At 39.2% G+C, this 24,294-nt stretch overlaps 1 protein-coding gene across 1 annotated transcript; it reads left to right on the forward strand.

Moving 5' to 3' along the window:
- The first annotated feature begins 1,798 nt into the window (after positions 1-1,798).
- Positions 1,799-23,935, forward strand: IFRD1 (interferon related developmental regulator 1). The gene is made up of 12 exons (XM_044919963.1): positions 1,799-2,110; positions 6,502-6,606; positions 6,752-6,836; positions 7,961-8,085; positions 10,045-10,202; positions 12,878-12,928; positions 13,011-13,189; positions 13,275-13,383; positions 16,404-16,538; positions 20,923-21,051; positions 21,468-21,563; positions 23,616-23,935. The coding sequence occupies exons 1-12, from the start codon at positions 2,020-2,022 to the stop codon at positions 23,703-23,705; spliced, it is 1,353 nt and encodes a 450-aa protein (XP_044775898.1). The 5' UTR covers positions 1,799-2,019; the 3' UTR covers positions 23,706-23,935.
- The last annotated feature ends 359 nt before the right edge of the window (positions 23,936-24,294 follow it).

The raw sequence follows: 24,294 nt of genomic DNA on the forward strand, positions 1-24,294 counted from the left end.
TCTCACTCAATGTGGGCCAAGGTCGCTACACTTCTGATATGTAGTCATTTGGAGGGATGATGGAAGGAAATCATGGGAGCTGTGTCCCCCAACCTGCGTCCTTATCTGGTTTACATGCTCTGTGTGGCTTACTTGCTGTTTCAGGATTAAACAAAGGAAAAGCCACCCTAAAATATGGCCCCTTGGAGAGCATCTTTGAATGGGCTATGTGACCTGTAGGGATATAATAAATGGCAACAGAGCATTACAAAGAGTGCTAAGAGTTGTGAGGAGGAAGAAACAATTCTGGTTAAGGCTTCCCTAAAGCTTCACATGGCTGAAGAATGGGATGTGTATGGGGAAGCAGTGAGAGATGGAGTTGGAAAGGGAGTCCAGGCCAAGCTAAGAGGATTGGTGTTGAACATATTGGTGATGCAACAAAGGAATGTTTTTGAGCAACTATTAAATTAGTGAATTAGTAAAATAGGGGATCATAAATAAACCTGGCAGCATTATCATTTATGAAACCTTGGTGAAAGGACTGGAAGATCCCTTTAGGTGCCCAGGTTTGAACTGAGGCCATGTGTGACTGGAGAATAGGACATGAATTTTGAGTTTTATTGTAAAACTGTTTTGGGGGGCACTAAAGAAAGCGGGGAACCATGTATGAAGTTGAGTTTTTGAATTTGGACATATGGGAGGATAGTAGTACTGTGAACACACAAAGGGCACAGGAAGAGGGAAACAGTTCTTGTTTTAGCGATATTGGATTGAGGTGCTGGTGGCGCATTCAGGTGGAAATGTGCTACAGGCAGCTGAAAATAAGAGAAGGAGCGCAGGAGAGAGGTGGAGTGGGGGATGAGTCACCTACACTGAGGTGAGTCAGTGAGTTTGGGCTATCATAAGCATAATACATGAACCTAATGACAGTTCCCAAATGTAACAAGGAAGACGTATCTAAGAGCACCTTGGAAAATAAAAAACACTGTGATATTGGTATTTATAGTTTATGTTTGTTTTACCAGCTGTTAAATTCTCAGAAACCAACTCTTATCCCAGAATGACCTCCTAACTGGCAGGTAGAATTGTTAAAGGACTCATTCTTGTGTAGAAATGTGACTCCTGTGACACAGAATCGCCAGATCTTTCTAGTCTATAGTAGGAGAATTACACGAACTACACGACTAAGTAGATTAAAGCACACTTTTTTTTGGAGGTAGGGGAGCACACAGCCCCTCAGTTATAGATATTGGTGATCGCTAAACTAATTCAACAACTAAAACCTTGGAGGTGTTCCCGAGGAGGGGTATGTCTGTGCCTGGGCGGAGGCTGCACGGAAGCAGGGGAAAGATTAAACAGAAGAACGCAAGCCGGGAGACAAAGATGAGCTAAGCTGATTGCGTAGCTCCCAGTTGGAAGCTGGCCTTCGTCATCAGGCATACTCGCTCCATTGCTCATCGCCCGGGAACAACTCGGTCTATTCCGAGGCGGGGCCGCTGAGAAGCAGGGGAGGGGTCACAAGTAGGGAGGCAAGTGCTCAGAAAAGCCCGTTGGGAGGAGATACGAGGCGAACTTCCCCCCAAGCCTTACTACATTTCCCAGAATTCAGTGCGGCAGTGAAGATTTGCTCCCTGGGCGCTGCTGGCAGATTTGCGACATGGGATTGGTAGTCAGCATCCATCGGCCACCGGAGGTAGGACTCTGGTGGGGAGAGCTATTGGGATTGGCTGGTGAGAGTTCGAGTCCCGCCCACAGATGGTGACGACAGGCGGCGGTCTTGCTACTTAAGGCGTCGTGGCCCAGCCCGCCCCGCCTTAGCTCCCGCGCTAGAGAGAAACATGTATCGTTTCCGATCACAGCTCTTCACGGGGATTTCTGCTGCTGCCACCGCCCACTCGTACCCCCGCCGCTTCTCGCCTCTGTTGTTAGCCGAAGACTCGCCTCTTAGCCGCCCGCCGCACAGACGCACGAGTAAAAAGTGCAGCTCCATCGGCTGATCCTCGCTAAGCTCCGAGTTTAGGCGGCACCGGGCGTCCCACGATGCCGAAGAATAAGAAGCGGAACACTCCCCACCGCGGTGGCAGTGGTGGCAGCGGCTCAGGGGCAGCTGCAGCGACGGCGGCGACAACAGGTAAGGGGGTATCCCAGCCGCCGGCATCCCAGTCGCCAGCCGTGCTAGCGAGTCTCTTAACCTCGGGCACTGTGGGATTTGTAGTTCCATCCCTCTGGACATATGTATCGGCGGGGCGCCTTGCTTGGCTGGCGAACTACAATTCCCAGCGTGCCTTGGGGGCAGTACCTCGCGCGATTTGGATCTGGCTGGCGAACCGAACTCTTAGGCACCGGCCTTGGGGGCGGGGAGAGGGGGCGCGAATAGGTTCTAGGGCCTGAGAGTGGATCGGGGTCCGGGGTGACGGATTGATGGGCGGGAGAGGCACTGTTCTCAGAAGCTGGTGCTTGCTCTTCAGAGCTCTCACCCTGACGGAGGGTGGGACCGAGATAGGATTTGCGTCTTGCTGTCAGTGGTTGCCTTTGACCCACCGACTCCAGCATGGAGTTCTCGGGAATGCCAAAGGTCCGGCGGGTTTGGCCGGGCTCTTGCGTCACGAGGCCTGGCCCTTGCGCTGTGGGGCCGGCGTGACGCAGAGGCCCCCGTGTGGCATCCCATTCCGTTGCCTTCTTGGGCATCCCGCGTGTCTACCTGGCTGGGCGGAGGCGTAGGAGACTTGGGGCCACTGTCCCAGCCTAGGCTCTATTCCTACTACTAACTGGCACCTGCAGAAATCCCGCGCCCCCGCTTACTCTGCGGCGGGACGGTCCAGGCGACCTCCTTCTCCCCGGGGCAGAAACCGCGTTCTCCTTTGTGCTGCATTCTATAGGTTCTGTGCCCTGAGACAGGGATGGGCGAGGTGGTGGGGAACTCAGGTTGCAACTGGCCAAAAGTTGAGATTTTTTTGTGTGTGTGTGTGTGTGTTCTCACTGCAAAGTTGAAGCTTTTCCTGGATGGGTAGGTGCTTCGATGAACTCATGATTCTCTACTACTAACTATATAGGGTTAAGAAAAAAGAACTTCAAAGCGGAAAGTCCTATGAGACACCACTAAACTTAAATCGAGTATTAAGTTAAACTGGGTGAAATCATCTTATTTAGTAATTTTTTGGTCGAGATTTTGAAGTTAAACATTGGAATTCTCAGACTTTATCCCATCGAAACTACTACTAGCCATTATGTATTTGTCAACACAATTGCTAATCCGATCCTCGGAATGATACGCCTTTGTTGGTGAGTAGTCCGGTTTTCTTGTTAAAGATAATTGGAAACTGGCATTTAAAACGCTTTCCTGTGGGATTTATAGCAGCATGAAAACTTGTGTTCCTGTATTAAACATTTAATAATTGACAATAGGAATGAATTATTATAGTTGCAGGTTTTTTTCCTTTTCTTTATATCGCTCTTTATTTTGATTGTATGCCCTCGATATTCATAAAATTCATTCTTGATCAAGATTAAAATACAAAATTAGTTTGTTGTAGCATCTGATTGCTCTGTGTGAATAGGGGATGCCTCTATTCTTCTCTGTATTTCAGCTTTTCCTCCTCTGAAGTCAATTTGAATTGTCTGGGAGGTCCTTATTCATTTTATTCTCTAAGTTTTACCTTTTGTTGGAACAAATGATGGTGAAGCAGCAAGCCCAAGTCATTTTAAAAGTTGTAACGATGTTATTAATGGCTTCCTCGAATCACAAATCTTTATTCCCTCAGAGGCTGTCAAGTTTCCTTTCTTCCTGGTGCTGACCGAATAACCTCAGGTGGTACTGGGGGATTGCCTTTCAAATTTTACCTCGAGGCTCTTTCCTCATCTCTCATCAGCCTTATTGCTGTTGCTTTTTTTTTTTCCCCCGGTAGAAAAGGTAAATTTAAACAGTGAATTTTAGCTTATTTAAACAAATGGAAAAGAATTCTTCGATGAGTTTATAAAACTGTACAGGCTTTGAATATCTTTGGAAATTTACACTAGTACTTGTTATCTGTGCTTACCTCCGGTAAGTGGGGTATGCAGTGGGATTTACTTTTTTAAGACCTTAATTTGGTTCCATGTGAATGTATTATTTTTTAAATGAATAAATAATAACTGAGTAGAAGAGACAAAGTTGTCGCAAATTTGTACTTACAAGCCATTTACTTTATTGGTATTTTTAAATGACATCTAGAAGAGATGGGATTCAAATGAGATCTTAACATGTACAATCAAAAGATAACCAACTTTCCTATCACTTTGATTTTCCATTTAAATTCTTTCTCTTTTAAGTTAGTGGAAAGTTCTAGAAAGCTGATAAAATTGACAAGTATGCATACTTTTCATTGCACTTAAGGAGAGTTTTTTTTTATGAAAGAACAGAACCTTGTTAGTAAGTAAACCCCCTAAAATATAAGGACTTTATGTGTCTAGAGTGTCACCTAACTAATATTACTTGGGATCGCATGGTGGGTAAATTTGATCTAGATATCAGATATTCATACAGGGTTCTTTTTCTTGATTTGTTGTTTTTGTTTGTTTGTTTAACTTCTCTTTCCTGTAGTCTTGGAAACTGAAACTTAGAGAAAGCTGAGTAAGAGCTGTATAGGAATACTCTTCTTGGCACTTTAGAAGTAGACTGAATATGAAAAGTAAAAAATATGAATTGCTTGTGAACATGTATTAATAGAAATCAGATGACTCTCGACTATTCCCATGACTTCAGATCATGAAGACAATGAAGATAGATCCAGAAATAGAATATGATGTCATAGATCTTGGTTTATTTGTTTGTTTACTCCTGCCATAAGCACTCTGATTAATATGTTATGGTATCCTGGCTTCAAAGCTTATTGTTTATGCTTTTCCTACCTTGATTGGCGAAGTTATTCCTTTGAGATAGCAAGCAAATTTGAAGGCTGCTTGCCACCTTGTGTTGATTTAAAAATCAGCCAAATTCTATTTTGATTAAAAAAAAACTATAAAAATATCCCCAAAAAACTGAACTTAGCAAGTTTCAACATAGAAGATTAAAAAAAAAAACCCAAAACCTCTTCTTAAAGTAGTAAGTGCCATGAATTTCTTGAACATAGGCACCTGGTGATGTTTGGTGCAATCTTTGATTTTACTGATAAGGGAACTTGGGCTCAAAGGTGAATCAGGTGACTCAAAGTCACTTTTGGGGCAGATTTTGGGAATGACTTTAACTCATTGCTCAATGTAATTCGTGACTAGCATACCTTTATTATTAAATCCCTGCAAAACAAAACATAACTATGGATTTATTTTTTAAGTTAATTTGAGGAAAGATTCTAGTTTTAAAAAAAGATTTTATTTTGGGGCGCTTGGGTGTCTCGGTGGAGCATACGATTCTTGATCTTGGGGTTGTGAGTTAAGCTCCAAGTTGAGTGTGGAGATTACTAAAAAAATAAAATCTTAAAAAGAAAAAGATTTTATTCAGTAACAGCCCTGATGTTTTTAAAACTGTTGGATGTGTTAACCTTTCTTTTAAAGGTGAATCATCTAGGGCGCCTGGGTGGCTCAGTTGGTTAAGCGGCTGCCTTCGGCTCAGGTCATGATCCTGGAGTCCCTGGATCGAGTCCCGCATCGGGCTCCCTGCTCAGCAGGGAGTCTGCTTCTCCCTCTGACCCTCCCCCCTCTCATGTACTCTCTCTCTCTCATTCTCTCTGTCTCAAATAAATAAATAAAATCTTTAAAAAAAAAAAATTTACTAAAAAAGGTGAATCATCTAACAGGCTTTTATACCATATCAAAAGCCACAATTTCTATTTTACCCCCCCTTTTTAGTAAAGATTTTATTGGTTTGAGAGTGTGCATGTGCATGCGTGCACGTGCAGGGGGAGGGGCAGAAGGAGAGAGAATCTCAAGCAGATTGCACTGAGCCCAGAACTCAGAGCCCAGAGCCCAACATGGGGCTTGATCCCATGACCCTGAGATCATGACCTGAGCTGAAATCAAGAGTTGTATGCTTAATCGACTGAGCCACCCAGGCACCCCCTTTTTCCCCCCATAATTCAAGTTATCTTTAAAACTACTATCTCTTAATGTCTTAATTCTTCACATATGGTGTGTAACTTAAAAATTAACCCATTTACCATGTTTATGTTTATTAAGCTCAGTCATTCTCCTTGAAAAATACGCTTTTCTCATTCTTATGGCCTATTATTTCATACTCTTTCTGGATCTATTTTCATTGTCTTCATGATTGGAAGTCATGTTTTGGAAGTACTTTCTTCAACCACAATACCAGTTTTTGATATATTTCTGAAGTTGATGTATATTGTAAACAGTTGGTGGTGTGAAAAACAGGTGAGTTGACTTATTTTAGAATATTTTAGTATGTTCTTTTGTAGCGTAATCATCCCTTTTAAATAAGGTTGGGTTTTTATTACTGGATTTCTCCTAAATAAATTTAAAAATTCCCAAGTTAAATTTTTGAGCATGTGGCAACATAGTCATCTACTTCCATCCTCTTTTACCTAATAGGTGGCCAGCATCGAAATGTTCAACCTTTTAGTGATGAGGATGCATCAATTGAAACAATGAGCCATTGCAGTGGTTACAGCGATCCTTCCAGTTTTGCTGAAGATGGTATGAGTTTTAAATTTAAATTTGCAACTTTAGATAAAAGGGTGTTTTAGGTAGAAGAATTCTTATAGCTAAGGTACACTATCACTGTTTCCTATCTGCTTTTTTTGTACTTAAATTACAATGGTTAGTTTATATTATTCCTTAGGACCGGAAGTCCTTGATGAGGAAGGAACTCAAGAAGACTTAGAGTACAAATTGAAGGGATTCATTGATTTGACCCTGGATAAGAGGTAGGAGATACTGGAAACTTTGTTCTTCTGTGTGATTTTGATCAGTCACTTATGTGTATTATATACAGTTCTCTGATTTAACAGTATGTTTTTCTAAAGCCTGATTTGTTTACTTTGGATCTTTTTTTTTAATTTTTTTTATTTTTATAGATTTTATTTGTTTATTTGAGAGAGAGAGAATGAGAGAGAACACATGAGAGGGGATAGGGTCAGAGGGCAAAGCAGACTCCCTGCCGAACAGGGAGCCCGATGCGGGACTCGATCCAGGGACTCCAGGATCATGACCTGAGCCGAAGACAGTCACTTAACCAACTGAGCCACCCAGGCGCCCTACTTTGGATGTTTTAATGTTTCTTGTTCCTTTGGACTTTTAACATAGACAGGAACATGCCACTAGAATTTAAATGGACTCAGATTAGTCATTATTCTAGCATAATAGCATATAACTGTATTTGATTACACCTGAAATGGATTTGTTGGATTAAAAGTTAATCTTCAGCTGGAAAGAACAGCTAAACTTTGCTTTAAGCCTCTTGTCCACTTTTTATTGCAGATGTGAAAAATAGCAAAGCTAAATTTTATTTCACAGTAGTTCTAGACCTGACTTACAACAAACAGAAGTAAAAAGCCCTGAAGATGCAAACATGAAGTCTAGACTTTTGTAGTGTCAAAAAAATGTGAGTTTGCTTAAATACGTAATACAGGAGAACATGTCTTCTGTGTAATAAGGTGAATTGTGGATAAAAATTAAATTACTGGGCGCCTGGGTGGCTCAGTTGGTTAAGCGACTGCTTTCGGCTCAGGTCATGATCCTGGAGTCCCGGGATCGAGTCCCGCATCGGGCTCCCTGCTCGGCGGGGAGTCTGCTTCTCCCTCTGACCCTCCCCCATCTCATGCTCTCTCTCTCTCTCTCTCATAAATAAATAAATAAAATCTTTAAAAAAAAAAAAAAAAAAAAAAAAAAAAATTAAATTACTGAAAAATAGAGCTTGATGACAATTATATAGAAAGAAAGAATCTACAAATCTATAAAGAGAAATTGAGAGGGAAATAGTGTAGTTTTTAAAAGTCATTGACCTATGGTACCCTCCAAATTGATCTTCTGATTTTTTTTTTTTAAATAGTGCGAAGACAAGACAGGCAGCTCTTGAAAGTATTAAAAATGCACTGGCTTCAAAAATGCTTTATGAATTTATTCTGGAAAGAAGAATGACTTTGACTGACAGCATTGAACGCTGCCTGAAAAAAGGTAATGTCCTTATTTTTGAGTCAGGCATAGAACTAAAAAGGAATTTGCCACCTTCTTTGGAGTAATATTTATTAATGGAAATGGAAGACTGGCTCAGTCTTTTAACTTTACAATTGTCAAGGAATACACCATGCTTATTCAAATTCAAAATGAGACTTGTTAGAAGCTTTGTTTTTGTTCATGTAATAAACAGCTTGAAACTAGGATTGTGGTGGATTGTCATCCTTGTTTATATTGGAAGAGGTGATTGCCATTCTCATGCATAAGAAAGTCTTGAAAGCTTGTGTCAGATTTTAACAAAAGCTATTATTAAAAAAGCCACCCTACTTCATTTTCCTGAAATTTAAAAAAGTATTATAATCACATAGCTCATTTTCCCTTGCAATTACTTAAAACCTCAGTCATACCTGTGGATGACATCATTTTCAGGATATCCCTTGGAATATTTGAATTCTAGAACTTTGTAATAGAGATTCTGGAAGTCATGTTATAATCATAGAACTTTTAAGAATGAAGAGAGACCTTGAAGATTAAGTCTAGTATCACCAGACTTCAGTTTTAGGAACCACCAAAGTTAAAAAGATCTGGGGCTGCCAGCTTAATTATTTTGCCAAGGAAGAACATTGTGAGAATAATGATCTTCTATTGTTAGGTCTTTATTAACAAAATATTTCTAGCACCAGAAATGTGGGAAGCACACATGCTCTTTTAAATTGAATGAGCTTATTACCTTTATGTCCTTGTTTTTCTCATTTTACCTCAGGTGAAAGCTTTGTCATAGAAGGGGTATTTGGAAACCTTTCATCCATTCCATCTCTCTCATTGTACAGAATACAGGCCTAGGAAACGTGAGATTGGTCTAAGGTTATATAACTTCTTAGTGGTATAATTGATAGCACAGCCAACTGTTTTGAAACTATTTCCTGTAATGGTCGTTGGATTAGATGACCTTTAAAAATTCCATTCCAATCTGCTTATTTTATAGATTTTTAATTTGTTGGGTAATAATTTGGTGTCTGCAGTTTTTGTATGGTTTTAAAGGATCCTTTATTTATTTATTTTTAAAGATTTTATTTGAGGGCGCCTGGGTGGCTCAGTCGGTTAAGCGACTGCCTTCGGCTCAGGTCATGATCCTGGAGTCCTGGGATCGAGTCCCGCATCGGGCTCCCTGCTCAGCGGGGAGTCTGCTTCTCCCTCTCACCCTCCTCCCTCTCGTGCTCTCTGTCTCTCATTCTCTCTCGCAAATAAATAAATAAAATCTTAAAAAAAAAAAAAAAAAAAAGATTTTATTTGAAAGAGAGAGAGAGCATGCACGTGTAAGCGGGGTGGGGAGGGGCAAGCAGACTCCACTCTGAGCGCGGAGCTGGACACAGGGCTGGATCTCATGACCCCGAGATCATGACTGAGCCGAAATCAAGGGTCAGATGCTTAACCAGCAGAGCCACTCAGGTGCCCCAGGAATCCTTTATTTTTAATCCCTTATTTATTGTAAAAAAAGATTGGGGGAGGGGAAACCTTGAAGGTTTAGTTTACTTCATGGGCTGCATACATCTGAAATGCTTGAGAGACGAATTCAAAGGCTACCTAAGCACTGTTCTATGAGTACATGAAAGATCTGGAAGGTCAGGTCAGCTTGAAACATGTTATTTTGCTGACTTGTTAATAGTGCTCCCTTAAGACAGATGTTAATCTTCATTTCACTGCTGAGGAAATATGTTTTGAGAATAAGAGTTGTAAGTCATTTGGCTAATAAGTGGTGAATCTAGGATTTGAGTCAGGTTGGTTTCCAGAGTTTGAGCTCACTAGGTTTGCAGCTCATGTCAAAGCTTAGAATGTATTATGGGGTTTTGTAAACGGTAGATAATATTTTGGAATTGTACAAATTTGGGAAATTGCTGTCTTAATAAATTAGTCCTCTCAAAACAATTTTTCATGGTTTTACCTTTGCTTTTTTCATAGGTAAGAGTGATGAGCAGCGTGCGGCTGCAGCATTAGCGTCGGTTCTTTGTATTCAGTTGGGCCCTGGAATTGAAAGTGAAGAGGTTTTAAAAACTCTTGGACCAATCCTAAAGAAAATAATTTGTGATGGAACAGCTAGTATCCAGGCTAGGCAAACTGTAAGTAAATGATTTTTTAATTTATAAATCTGTCTAGGCATGATATCCAGATACTCTGATGAATGATCTAGGAAGGTTACATTTCTAAAATAGTAGATTTTTAACGTTTTCTTTGCATTTGTCTTTTAGTTTGAGTGAGCAGACTTAATAGGACAATTGTTTTCTTAAATTTTCTGAGATACCATAGAACATCCCAGCTAGAGCAAATCTCTTCATCTTTATGCTATCTTGAGTTATTTAGGATGATTGAAGAATAATTTTGGTTGGAACTTAAATGATCTAGACAGTGTTTATTGGGTGGTTATTTTTTATTCAAAGAAACGTAATAGGTGTTTTTAAAAAACTTTGGCTGCTGTGGCCTACAAGTCCTTGTGAAAAAACTGAATGCTTTATTTCCATGGGTGGATTTGAGTAGATGTGGGAATCTGTAACTTGTGAGATACTCATCTGGTCATGTCATGAGTTTTGAAAAACCTTTCATTCTCTAATTGTTTGATATTTATCACTCATCACAGTTGACTTTAGATTGTGGGGTTTTTTTTTGTTTGGTTTTTTTGGTGTGCTTAAGTGATTATTACAAACATCTTTCTGGGTTTGGAAAGTGGATTTGAATCTTAATGGATCTTAAAAATCTTCCTGGATCTTAAGAATTTAATCTTAGTAGATTTGAATCTTATGCTGTTTTCTTAACAAGAAACCAGTTCAAGTTTGAAACTTTTTAATACTTCAATACTGACTTTTCACATTAGCTTTCTCTTTAGTATTACTTAAAGTAGATGACATTGATCTTTGTATCAGATAAACCCTGAAATCATAGTGGTTTAATAAAAGTTTATTTCGTGCTCATATCACTGTGTAAGTTGGCAGAGTCCCTGGGTGTCCATCCTGCAGCTCTGTCCTACCTTTAGGTCCTCCATATGGCAGCTATGGTGGCTAGATGGGGAAAGAAAGAAGACAGATGCTTAGGCCAGAACACATCACTTTAGTGACCGGTTCCTTGGTTTACCAACTATATGGAGGCTGGAATAGTTAAGCTGTTTCCCCACAGGCAAAGAAATAGAATTTTGGTGACTTCATAGGAATCTCTTGCCCTCTAGCAGTTCGTAATCCCAAAATAGCTAATTAAGCTTTTGCTGTTTACATTTTTATCCCCTTTTTTTGGGTTTTCATGCAACTTTTAAATCATGCAGGACTATAGACATATTTTTGAAATGTTCGACAGAAAACACTGTTGGGTGGATACTGGTAGTGAGCCCTTAATTTTCGTTGCGTGTGGGTGTGTTGTCATTTTTTTTTAATACGTTTGATGCTTGCTGTGAATTAAAAAAAAGTACTTGACAGTCTCATATTAGCAGAAGGAATGTAGGCAGTTCTAATTGTGAAGCTACCTTTTTTGTCTTAGAAGCCTCAAAAGGAGAGCTGTGGCTTTGCCTCTGCTGCTTGTTTAGGACGAGCGATTATAGATCGAAGTTTCCTTTATCGAGAATAATGCCTAGACTACTTTTTAATTTTAGCAGTGTCCAGTTTTTACCAGGATGAAATAATGAAAATAAAATAGTGACACTGAACAGATGAATGCCACAAATGTCCTCAGGATACCGGGAAGTTTGGTGTGTGAATGGTGACTTAAAGACTTCACGCTTTAGTGGCACTTGGAACAAGATGAGAGGATTTTAGTGAAAACATGGAGAAAAGGGAAATGGAGAGAATAAAAAAAATCTCACAAATTAGAAATTGTTTTCATAGGATTTATTTGTTTAGAGCAGTGTTCTGAAAACTAATGGCTCCCGTTTATGTTGCAAGCAGATTGTATATAAATTTTGTATTCTGAGCTCTGTTTTCTTAGGTAACTTATACCGTGGTAATCCTGTAGTGTCATCACTTGTTTCAAAGCCTCTTTTTTCCCCTAACAAAAGGCAGTTATAGGATTCCTGACCAGTTTTCAGCATATGTGGAAAAAAGTGAAATCCGAATTAATGAGACCCTTCTGTAGGTGGCAAGTTTGAGGACAGTTATTTAAATTTTAGATTTCTGCTCCTGGTGTGCTTATTTCTTGGCAACTGATTTCTTTTAGAAGTTTTCATAGTAGAGTCTTCCGTGAAAAGAGATGAATATAAATGGTTTTAAATGCTTAAAAGCCTAAAACAAACTTAATGTGTTTTAAAGGTTTTTAATAGAGTAGGCTTCTTTATCTCCAATGTGCAGACTTCATCTCTGTCTTTGAGTTGGAGTTGGAAGTTTAAAAAGGATCTGTTGGATTAAAGAATTGGAAGACCTGGGAGAAGTTGAGTAACTTTCCTAAAGTTGTATTGTCAGTGTGGTAGCAGAGATTGGGCTGAAACACTTCCCTTAATTCTTGATCCTATATTCTTCTCTCTTTGTATTCTTTTTTTTTAAGATTTTTTTTTATTTGAGAGCGAGAGAGAGAGCATGAGTGGGGAGGGGGGCTGTGCAGATGGAGAAGCAGAAGCAGACTCTCTATCTCAGGACCCTGGCAGACACTTAACCCATTGAGCCACCCAGGCACCCCTCTCTCTTTTTATTCTATGCTTGGGACCAATGTAGTCCATGTAGTTGAGAAAAATTTCACATTGAATTATAAAAGCAGGAAGATATGGAAATAATAAGAAAATTATAAACATTAATGTCTGTATTTTTTTTTCTTTTTTTTTTAGTGTGCAACTTGCTTTGGTGTTTGCTGTTTTATTGCTACAGATGACATTACTGTAAGTAGAAAACCCTTGACTCCACTTATTTGCACATTTCAAATTTAAGGTGGTTACCTTATTTCATGTTCTTATGCATTAGGAGCTGTATTCAACTCTGGAATGTTTGGAAAGTATCTTCACCAAGTCCTATCTCAAAGAGAAAGACACTAATGTTATATGCAGCACCCCTAATACAGTGCTTCATATCAGCTCTCTTCTTGCATGGACATTATTACTGACCATATGCCCAATCAATGAAGTGAAGAAAAAGCTTGAGATGTATGTACTCTTAGCTTCATATTTTATAAAAACAACATTTATTGACATAACTGATTGTGTTCACACAGTAATAACTGTTTTTTAGGCATTTCCATAAACTTCCAAGCCTCCTCTCTTCTGATGATGTCAACATGAGAATAGCTGCTGGTGAATCTTTGGCACTTATGTTTGAATTGGCCAGAGGGATGGAGAGTGTAAGTATCTGATGAATAGAGGAAAAAGATTGTGTTGCAAGGACCATTATTCTGCCATTCTCTTCATAATTAAGAATTGGATGATAACTTTGGAGTATGGCCACCTTGAGAATAAAGTGATTGATTGCCCTGCTTCTTGGCAGTGGTGATACAAAAATTTTAAGAGCGTAAACGGGTAGGGGTTGATAGAGCAACATTTGAGTGTAGTTTATTACACTTAACTCTTGCTGTCTGTAGAACTCAAGTTTAGGGACGCTATTACTCATGGAGAGAGTTGTCTACTACAGTCTGTGTGGATCTGCTTGGATTTCTCAGACACAGGGCACATTAAGGTGACTCAGTCATGGATGCTTTATAATAAATGTCAGACAAATGGATGAAATACTGAGTCAAGATAGGTTTGAGATCAGATGAGTTTAGTCACGGTTGTTTAACTTCTCTAAGCCAAAGCTGAAAGCAAACATGGCCCTTTAGACTGGATTATGTGCTTTGCAGTTCCCCACCCCACTGTCTGTCCATGGATGTTTATTACCTCAATTTGGCTCTCAAAGGTATTTGAGTTTGTGATAGGTGACCAACTTTACCAGTTTACCTGGTTCTGTTGCAGGGTTAGCACTGAAAATTCTGTCTTCCAGGAAACCTTTCATCTCAGGCTAACTGGGACATTTGGTCGCCCTGGTTTGTATCCTCTGTTGTGAACCTTGGCTTACTTATTAGCTACTATATTTCTGGAATGAAACCTTTTCTGGAATTAAATATGTTATTTAACAGTGAATAATTCCATTCTAGTCCTGTGTTTAAAAATATCTGGGAAGTGTCTTTTTTAGGCTTCCCCCAGCCTCTCCCCTTTTCTTTGAAGGATAGCAGGGTAGGAATGGAAAGAAGTTATTAATGCTTTCAGTAGTGAATGAATCTACTTACATGAGAAATTGACTCAAGTTTAGCAATCAATTTAATTTTATTGAGCTAGTTAATGGCTCCTTAACCTCAAGGCACAGAAGCCAGATGTCCCAGTTTTTTAATCTTCTGTTCTTCGGTGGGCGAGAAATGGTAATTTTTTTTCTTTTTCCTCTGAAGTGTATCTTAAAAGTAAAGTAATAATACAGTTTAAATTATACATGTTGAATTTTTAAAAAAATTTGTAAATATACATTTATTGTTGCTCACATAGCTTATGTTTTCTGCATTTAATAAATCATATGAGATAGCTAGGAGAACTCAGATCAGATTAAACATGTTTGGATAAGTCCTTGTTTAAGGACAAAAATGACCTGGGTTACAAAACAGAGCCTAGTGTTTTGTTTGCTATTTTTGTTAAGTAAGCTTTTTGAAAGGAGCGAGTGTGTGGTTGCGGTGGGGGTAGTTACAGGGTGTTCAAAAAATTAATTAAACCGTGTGTTGATGAATACATAGGCTGATTTAAATTAGGGTTTTGGTAGCAAATTCATTGCATTGAAATATACAGAGCTTTTTGCTAAGATGATTATAAGCTGACATGAAGAATTAGGAATTATTTGTGAGAGCTCTCTGTTTGCTCTATACCCAAACAGGTAAGAGTGCACTCTGTGCCATACTCCCAGGTTCATATCTCCTTTTCCACCCTTACTAGTTGGATGATGTTGGGCAACTTCTCTATGCCTCAGTATCAGAATCTTTAAAATGGAGAATAAAATAGTAACTACCTTATAGGGTTGTTGAGAACATAGATAGATACAGTGTAAGTGGTGGTTATTACCGTAACTGCTCATTAAAGTGAGGATTAACTCCCCCTTCTGGCAGTGATCTTTTAGTAGTAGCCTTTTAGGGGCTCTCTAGCATAACCTATAGTAAGACAAAGACTATTTACTGGGCAGAGTTAAAGATCTTGGGAGCCACATAATGTGCCGACTCAGGAAAATATACCGAAATATAGTATAGACAGACCTTCCCCAGTTCTTCCTTTCTTATCCCCCACCTAACCTGATGTGGGAAGTGCTGCAAGAAAGAGACAGACAGACAGACACACACACACCTTTGTGTGATAATGATTATGCTGTTTTCTTTATATTATTGATAGGAGTTAAAGTGTTTATTTGTACCTCCAAGAGCCCATTTGTCCCTGGGCATATAGTTTTACTGTAGAGTTATCCTGAACTCCAGTAAATTGGCTTTTGGAAGCTAGTTATGGACTGTTTTTTTATGTTTTACATTTTCTTTCTTTTTAATGCCCAAACATGTTAGGGAGACATTTCTGTACAATATTTAATATTTATTTTTCCAAGTTAGTACTATATCGAACTCAGTGATTCAGACTGTAAACTAGATTGAGTTTTACTGATTGCAGAGGTCAATTACAGCGGGATTTCTCAACCTCTGCACTGTTGATATATTACTGGGCTGGATAATTTTTTGTTGGAGGGGGGTCAAATCAAAGTAATTAGCAAATAGTAATACATTTCGTGGCTTCTCTCCAAAAGGGATTAAAATATCTTCTTAGCTTGAGTAATTAATGACTCAAGCTGATTTAAATGCTTTATTGCTTATTTGAAATATGGCCAGTATATTAGAAATTAGGTGCTTTAGGCATTACTGATAGCTTGTACTTTTGGAATAAGAATATTTGGAATTCTGGGGTTGTGTGCTTTGGGGACTGAAGAGCCAAAGAATAGAAGCTGTGTTGGTATTTGTGGTATCTCAGTTTCACTGAACTTCTTTGAAATCCCAGGAATGTCTTGAAACAGTAGAAGCACAATAAGTATTTGTTGAATGTATCTGGATATACTTGGAAGGGGAATGTTAACTTTTTAGTGGTAGTATATCATCTTATAGTCAGCATTTCTGGATTAAAACTTTTGCATGATGTTATAAATGCATTAATGTGTGCCTGTGCACCAAGATCTTTAAAGAGTTCAGAGATTTGTGGTGCTGTTTTTACCCCTGCTGGGTATTTTCCAGAGTGGAGTGTTCTTTGTTAGCACTAGGAAAGATTGAGGGTGGGGGAACCCCATAACAAACTAAACAAAATTGTTTTTCCTGACCAGGACTTTTTTTACGAAGACATGGAGTCTTTGACGCAGATGCTTAGGGCCTTGGCTACAGATGGAAACAAGCACCGTGCCAAAGTGGACAAGAGAAAGCAGCGATCGGTGTTCAGAGACATCCTGAGGGCAGTGGAGGTAGGTCTCTTAATGCTATAATGGCTACTCCTTTGTTTTTTTAAAGTAGACTGCATGCGCCCACCGTGGTGCTTGCACTCATGACCCCAAGATCAAGGGTTGTATGCTCCACTGACTGAGCCAGCCAGGCACCTGCTACTCATTTTGAAATGAGATTGTTTTAGGCTACACTGGACGATTGGATCTTTTTTTTTTTTATTGAACTTCACTTTTGATCAAAACAGTTTCCTCCTTTTAAGCCTGGTTTTTAACAATATACATAAAGACAACTTTTTTTTTTTTTTTAAACAAAGGAAAATTTAATTCTGATGCATAAAGGTACTTTTTTTTTTAGGTTAAAAAATAGAACAATTTCGGGGCCCCTGGGTGGCTCAGTCGTTAAGCGTCTGCCTTCGGCTCAGGTCATGATCCCAGGGTCCTGGGATCGAGCCCCGCATCGGGCCCACTGCTCGACTGGGAGCCTGCTCCTTCCTTTCCCACTCCCCCTGCTTGTGTTCCCTCTCTCGCTGTGTCTCTTTCTGTCAAATAAATAAATAAAATCTTTAAAAAAAAAAAATACGACAATTTCATAGTTAAAAAAGCGTATTTCACTTTGTTGTACTTGCCATCATTTAAGCAGTGGTGCTTAGCACATAGGTATTTAGTACAGTGTTTTTTCTGAGTGGAGATTATTGCCTACCCCTCAGTACTTTAAACAAAGACCTTTGTATTCTCTCTGGGAAGCCTACGTGCTAAAAACTGAAATAACAAAACGCAGCCTTTAAATAAGGGTTTAAAATCATCTGATGCCTGAGTACGTTCTACAGTCTTCTAACCTGTTTCAATCTACCTGGCAAATAAATTGATTTAGAAACTTTCAGGGGGGACGCCTGCGTGGCTCAGTCGGTTAAGCGGCTGCCTTCGGCTCGGGTCATGATCCCGGGGTCCTGGGATCGAGTCCCACGTCGGGCTCTCTGCTCTTCAGGAAGCCTGCTTCTCCCTGTACCCCTCCCCCTGCTTGTGTTCCCTCTCTCGCTGTGTCTCTCTCTGTCAAATAAATAAAATATTTAAAAAAAAAAAAAAAAAGAAAGAATCAGGGATTTGAATAGAATGCACGGTTAAAAGGAACTGCAGGATATGGGCAGTTTTACTGTGGAGAATACCTAAGTCTTTTTTTTTTTTTGCCAGGTAAGAAGTATTTCTTGAATATAAAGAATAAATATCTCAGGTTCTTGCTATCTGATGGGGCAGTTCATTTAGGAATAAGTATGTCACCAGAGTCATCAACCTGACATGTATATGAAAATTTAGAGTGGGAATTAAAAAAAATAAAGATGCTAAGACCCCATTCAGGTCCAGTTTTGAAATGTTCCAGTGATTCTCATACACAGCCTGCTTAAGAACTACTTTCTTCATTTTAATCTAAGTAAAACCTAGGGTATAAGTATTGAGATCTTCTAGGATCTGAACATTTTGGTTAATGCTAACTCTAATTACATTATAATAATATTTTATATTTACTCTGGTTTTTATAATCTAAAACACAAAATAAAATCCCCAAACTTGAGCAGATATCTCTGTTAACAATTGATCCTTTTGATCTTAAAATTTTAGTTTGGTGGTATCCCCAGATTAAGCCATTTTCTTGAATAACTACAAACTGCTCTGGGGCGCCTGGGTGGCTCAGATGGTTAAGTGTCTGCCTTCGGCTCAGGTCATGATCCCAGGGTGCTGGGATCAAGTCCCGCATGGGGATCCCTGCTCAGCAGGGAGTCTGCTTCTCCCTCTGCCCCTCTCCCTGCTCGTGCTCGCTCGCTCTCTCAAATAAATAAGTAAAATCTTTACAAACTACTCCTCTATTTGGATAATGTTGCCTCCAAAGATAAGATAACGGCATGTTGTGGGTTTTCTGGTTTAGACCTAACATCACATTTTCTGTCTGGATGCATTCTCTCTGGATAATAGATTTTAAGAGTCAAAAGGATCTGAGCAGACCCTATTGACAAACCCATCAGTGTAAGCCAGCCACAGCACACAGTATTGATTCTCCTGAGAAAGACACAAGCCAAATCTCAGTGTACACCAGCCTTAACAGGTCTCTCGTGTGCCCATCGCTCTTGCCCAGCACTACAAAAAGTAAAAGCCCTTTATTTGCCTCACAGTTCTGACCTGTGGTGTTCTCCCTCCCAGGCCTTAAACACCCTCTCCTCTCCGTCTCAGGATTTCTGTTCCTCCCCTGCCCTTTGACTGGCTTTCCTGTGCTCCAGCTCTGCTTCAATGTACCTGCCAGAGAAAGGGCTGGCCCTACAGCCTCGCTAGGTGTTTGTTTCTTTGCTTTGACTGGAACCCAGTTTTCTCTGAAGGATGCTGCTTCCTTGATGGATGGAGGTTATTAAACTGCTACAGAGGAGAATTCTCCATTTTAGATGTAGTTGTTGCTGCCTGTCATTTTTTTTCACTAAGGAATCATTCTTTAAGATCATGTATTTCTTAAATCAGCAAGCATTTAATATGTTGGGTGCCTTGACATACAGTTTTCTTATTTCAGTTCCTTTATAACACTTAAGCAACAGAATTACCTTTTTAAGGAAAAACAGACTAAAGGCATAGTTAAAGAGCAGTAAGTAGCAAAGCTGGAATGTGAACCCACTGTACCGTGCTGTCTTTCATCAGGGCCAAGTGCTGCAGACGGGCAAGTGAGAGAGAGTCAGAGTGTCCATTGGATTTTTCGGTTAGGTCATTGGTGGATGACCTTTACAGGTGCCGCTTCAGTAGAGGGATGGCAGAAACGCTTGACTGGGTTGGATTGAAAAGTGGATGGGAAGTGAAGAAGTGGAGATGGTGTGTCTTAACTGTTCTTTTTTAAAACGTGGCTATAATTGGAAGGGGAAGAGAGTTGACCACTGGACTGGGGGAGGGTGTGTTATTGTGTCTTGTTTAAGATGCTGGATGGGGTTTATGGGAGAAGGAACCTGTGGAGAAGGGAGCATTTGAAAATATAAATGAAAGATTGAGAGTATGATGTAAACGGTATGATTTGCCTTGAACTGGAGAGATTTAGGAGAGGAGTTGGTGAGGATGCAGTTGAGTTTAGAGGGAGTTCCTTCCTGGTGTCTCAGTATTTTTTGAAATAAGGAAGGCTGAAATAATAGAACCCTGGTGGGTTTTTTTGAGCTATTGTAACAGACCAGGCACTCTGTGTGCTTCACAGACTTTGTCTTACACTTGTAATAACTGTGGTAGAGGGATGGAAAGCCCCCCTTGACGAGCGGGGGAACAGACCCAAAGGGGTTAAATTACTTGCTAAAATGACAAGCCAATGAGTGACACACTTGGGTAAGTCTAGAGTTCACGTTATTTTCTTCCATGTTAGATGCTGTGTCTGCTGAGAAAGAAAGGGGGCTGGTAGTGGGGAAGACGATTGGAGTGATCAGGTTCCGTCTCCTTTCTCCTGTCCCTGGTGATCTCTTCCTGTTCTCTTCCTGTTACTCTTTCATAGTCATGATTCATCGAACAATGGAGTGGCCAGTGTTTTTCATCCCAAGTTCTGCCCCCCTATTCTGGGTGACTCCTCTGTGCATTTGGAAAACACTATCCTGTATTTGTTCCAGTGATCTTTACTTCCATTTATTTCCATTCACTTGATTCTCTCTCAGGGTTATACTTTAGAAATTGTCTTCTGGCAAAATTGTTCCATCTCTGAAGTCTTAAAGTCAGGTATTCCCTCTCATTTTTTTTTTAAGATTTTATTTATTAGAGCATGAGTGGGGGGAGAGGCAGAGCGAGAGGGAGAAGCAGGCTCCCCGCTAAGCAGGGAGCCACGTGGGGCTCGATCCCATGACCCCAGGATCATGACCTGAGCTGAAGACAGACGCTTAACCGACTGAGCCACCCAGTCGCACCCGCTCTCATTTTCTTAATAAGCCTGTTCTTAGACCCTTGGAGCCCTGCAGTTGCTGGTCCTCTACTTTTTGGTTGGTCTGTTGACCCCATTTATGTTCCCTCGACCCTGCTTCCCCTCAGCTCCACCACTGGCATCTTATCATTGACACCTCTTCCTCCTCCCTCCCCACCTCACCCCCCATTTGTAGACCGGTACAGAAAACTGTTTTTTTTCTTCAGGTTTCTTGTGTGCTACTGAAATTTAAAGACATTCACAACAATGTGGTTTGGCCAGTAATATTTATCCGAACTCAGTTGTGCCAAGTCTGTGACAACTAGACAAGCTCTACACCCTTATTAGGATAGTACTTTCTAGTCTATTCACATCTCAGGGATGGAAATATCAGTTTAAACTGTTTTCTTACCTCAGCACGTAAATGTGTCTGTTTAGAAATTGTATTTTTGTAGGATCTCTTTAAGTCATCTTAATTCCTCTTAAAATTTTGGTTCTTCTGTTGTCTAGGAACGGGATTTTCCAACAGAAACTGTTAAATTTGGCCCTGAACGAATGTATATTGATTGCTGGGTCAAAAAACATACCTATGACACCTTTAAGGAAGTTCTTGGATCAGGGATGCAGTATCATTTGCAGGTGAGTGAGTGACCTCTTTTCTGTGTGTTTGCTTTTAAATTAGGGAGCAGTTTTGAATGTAGTTCACTGAATGGGCAGAATGCTTTCAGCATAATACAAAACTACATTTTATTTATTTATTTATTTTACATTTATTTTTTAAAGTAGAATTGAGTAAGTATGAAACTGTTCTTTTTGTATTGTATAAATCCGGTGGAGCATCTATAAATTCGGTAGAGCGCTGTTGCTTTCCTCATAACTTTACTGGATTCAAGGCATTAGAAACAATTTAGTCTTACAAAGAGAAACAGAAAATAAGTGACCTAAGTTCTTATTTATAAGCTCCACATAACTTCTATTAATCAGATTTCACTTTATGTAGTAAAAAAGAGCTGATATTTAATAATGAGCCTTATTACCTTTCTATTTTACCGAAGTCAAATGAATTCCTTCGTAATGTATTTGAACTTGGACCCCCGGTGATGCTTGATGCTGCAACACTTAAAACGATGAAGATTTCTCGTTTTGAAAGGGTAGGTTTTGTTTTTGTTCTCATCAGAACTAAGTGCCCTGAAGAAAAGTGGAGCTGACGCTTTGATTCTACCAGGTGATAGGCATTTAGTGGAGTCTGGGGGCCTTTGGTGCCTCATGCTGTTTCAGACACAACAGCTGTATTAAAATTGTAGAAACTTCACTGCATTTAGAGTACGGAGGGTTTGTAATGAATAAATTTTATCCACAATCCTATTAACATAGAAAGTATTTTCCTTTTTTGTTTTCTTTCATTCTGTTAACTCCTTTATTAAAGAATAAATATTTACTACATAGTGCTTCTTTTGTATCAGATAACTAAACCTACTTAGTAAGTACCAGATTCATTTTGCAAGTTGAGGAAACATGTGCTTAGAGAGTTTGTGACGTTACTTACAATGTCACTTAACCTTTCAAAAATCCTTAATTATATTTTTATGTTTTTACTGAGGTGAAATTCACGTAACATAAGCTATTTTAGTGTACAATTCAGGGCATTTAGTACACTCACAATGTTGTACAACTGTCTGTCTAGTTTCAAAATGTTTTCATCGCCTCAAAAGGAAACTTATACCTTTAAGCATCCACTTCCCATTCTCCCCTCTCCCCTCCCCGCCGCGTGCTGGCAACCACTTGTGTCCTTTCCGTCTCTGCATTTACCTTTTCTGGATATTTCATATAAATAGGCTCTAATAATGTGTGGCCTATTGTGTGGCTTTTTTCATTCAGCATAATGTTGCCTAAGGTCATCCATGTTCTAGCACATACCAGTACTTCAGTCCTTTTTATGGCTGAATAATACTCTGTTGTGTGGATGGATACACCACATGATTATGCAGTCATCCATTGACGGACATTTAGCTTGTTTCCACTTTTTGGCCATTGTGAATTGTGCTGCTGTGAACATTTGTGTACAAGTTTTTGTTAGAGCACCTGTTCTCAGTTCTTTTAGGTATATACCTAGGAACGGAGTTGATGGGTCATATGGTAGTTATATGTTTAATTTGTTAAGGAACTGCCAAACTATTTTCTATAGGGACTGAACCATTTTGCGTTCCCACCAGCAGTGTATGAGAGTTTCAGTTTCTATATCCTTATCAACACTTGTTATTCTGGCTTTTTTGTTTTTGTTTTGTTTTAAATTATAGCCATACTAGTGGGAGTGATGTGCTTAATCGTATATGTATTTTTTTTTTTTAAAGCTTTTATTTGGGAGAGTGCGTGTAAGTGTGCGATTTGGGGGAGGGGCAGAGGCAGAAAATCTCAAGCAGATTCCGTGCTGAGCGCAGAACCCAGTGTGGGGCTTGATCTCACGACCCTGAGATCATGACCTGAGCCGAAACCAAGAGTCGGAGCTTAACCGACTGTGCCACCCAGGCACCCCTGAAGTGCTTAATTATATTTTTATAGACTCTTTATAGTTAATCATTTTTATGGTCATATAATTGTTTGTTGGATTAATATTAGTATCTTTACATTATTTCTCTTCTGAATTTTTTTCTCCGAAGAAATCTTTACATGGGAATATAGGGCCAGATTATGACTTTTTTGATATGTACTGCCAAATTACCTTCTAAAGTTATTCTGTCATTTTTAATTATTTCTAGTAATGAATGAAGGCATGTAGCTCTTACATATTTGACAGCATTGAGTTTTATGATTTAAAACATTCATTAGTTTAATTGGCATTAAGATGGAACCTTATTTTTTTCCTTGCTATTTTAATTAACTGGATATTTTGGGTATTTTCACTTTAGTTCATGATGTGTTTTTTCTTTGAATAGATTAAATGTTGATGCATTTTTTAAAACTTTTTGTTGGCATTTTCTTGGTATTTTACATATTTGATTAATATTTTTTTCTTTAATACAGAATATCTATCATCTATTATGTGTTAATTTTCCCTCTGGTTCTTTGTGTTTTATAAACATTTAAAATATTGATAAGGTTGAGTTAGCTCATTTCTTTCCTTTGTGATTTTTATTCATCCTTGTCTTTATCAGATTATCTTAAGCTTTAGTGATCCGCATGTGTTTTCGTTTCCTTCATTTCAGCACCTGTATAACTCCGCAGCCTTCAAAGCACGAACGAAAGCTCGAAGCAAATGTCGAGATAAGAGAGCAGATGTTGGAGAATTCTTCTAGATTTTCAGCACTTGGAAGACCACTTTCTAATTTTGTTTTTTTTTTTTTGGTAATTTCTAATGTATTTAAATTAGAGACAGTTTTTCTCTAGGGTCAGCTTAGATAGCTTTTGTAGCAGGGGTTATATTATAATTTAATGTGTACAGTATTGCAAATGGTGAGTTCTGATTATTGAATATTCTCTGTAAATCATTAAACATAAATAAAGTGTAATGTTTGGTCATTTTCTATTTATGAAGAGAGCAAAAATACAGTATTTCACTTGATTTCATAATGAGGAAAACTATTACCCAAGGTTAAATTTCTTATACTGTGGTTGTCCAAAAATATTGATTATAATGATGTAAATATACAAGGTATTTAACTTTAAGATGTTAGATAGGTGAGTTCTGGATACAGTTTTGGGAGCTAGTTCTTCTGGAAAAGCTGCTATATTTTAACTTTTAAATGGAACCTAATTTAATTTTGTCACTGGGATCAACATAGAGAATTATACCATGAGACCTTAACAGCTGCACTTAAAGGTCATTCAGTCCAGCTTTTGGGAGTTCATGAAGAATTAGCATATGCCAGAAAGGCTGCTAACGTT

Source organism: Neomonachus schauinslandi, chromosome 12 (assembly GCF_002201575.2).
Source record: "Neomonachus schauinslandi chromosome 12, ASM220157v2, whole genome shotgun sequence".
NCBI lineage: Eukaryota > Metazoa > Chordata > Mammalia > Carnivora > Phocidae > Neomonachus > Neomonachus schauinslandi.

Excerpts from the sequence above, each read along its gene's own strand:
- IFRD1 (XM_044919963.1), top strand. The coding sequence starts at position 2,020 with ATGCCGAAGAATAAGAAGCGGAACACTCCCCACCGCGGTGGCAGTGGT. Across the intron at positions 6,837-7,960 it reads GATTTGACCCTGGATAAGAG|TGCGAAGACAAGACAGGCAG; the intron begins GTAGGAGATACT and ends TTTTTTAAATAG. Across the intron at positions 10,203-12,877 it reads GTATCCAGGCTAGGCAAACT|TGTGCAACTTGCTTTGGTGT; the intron begins GTAAGTAAATGA and ends TTTTTTTTTTAG.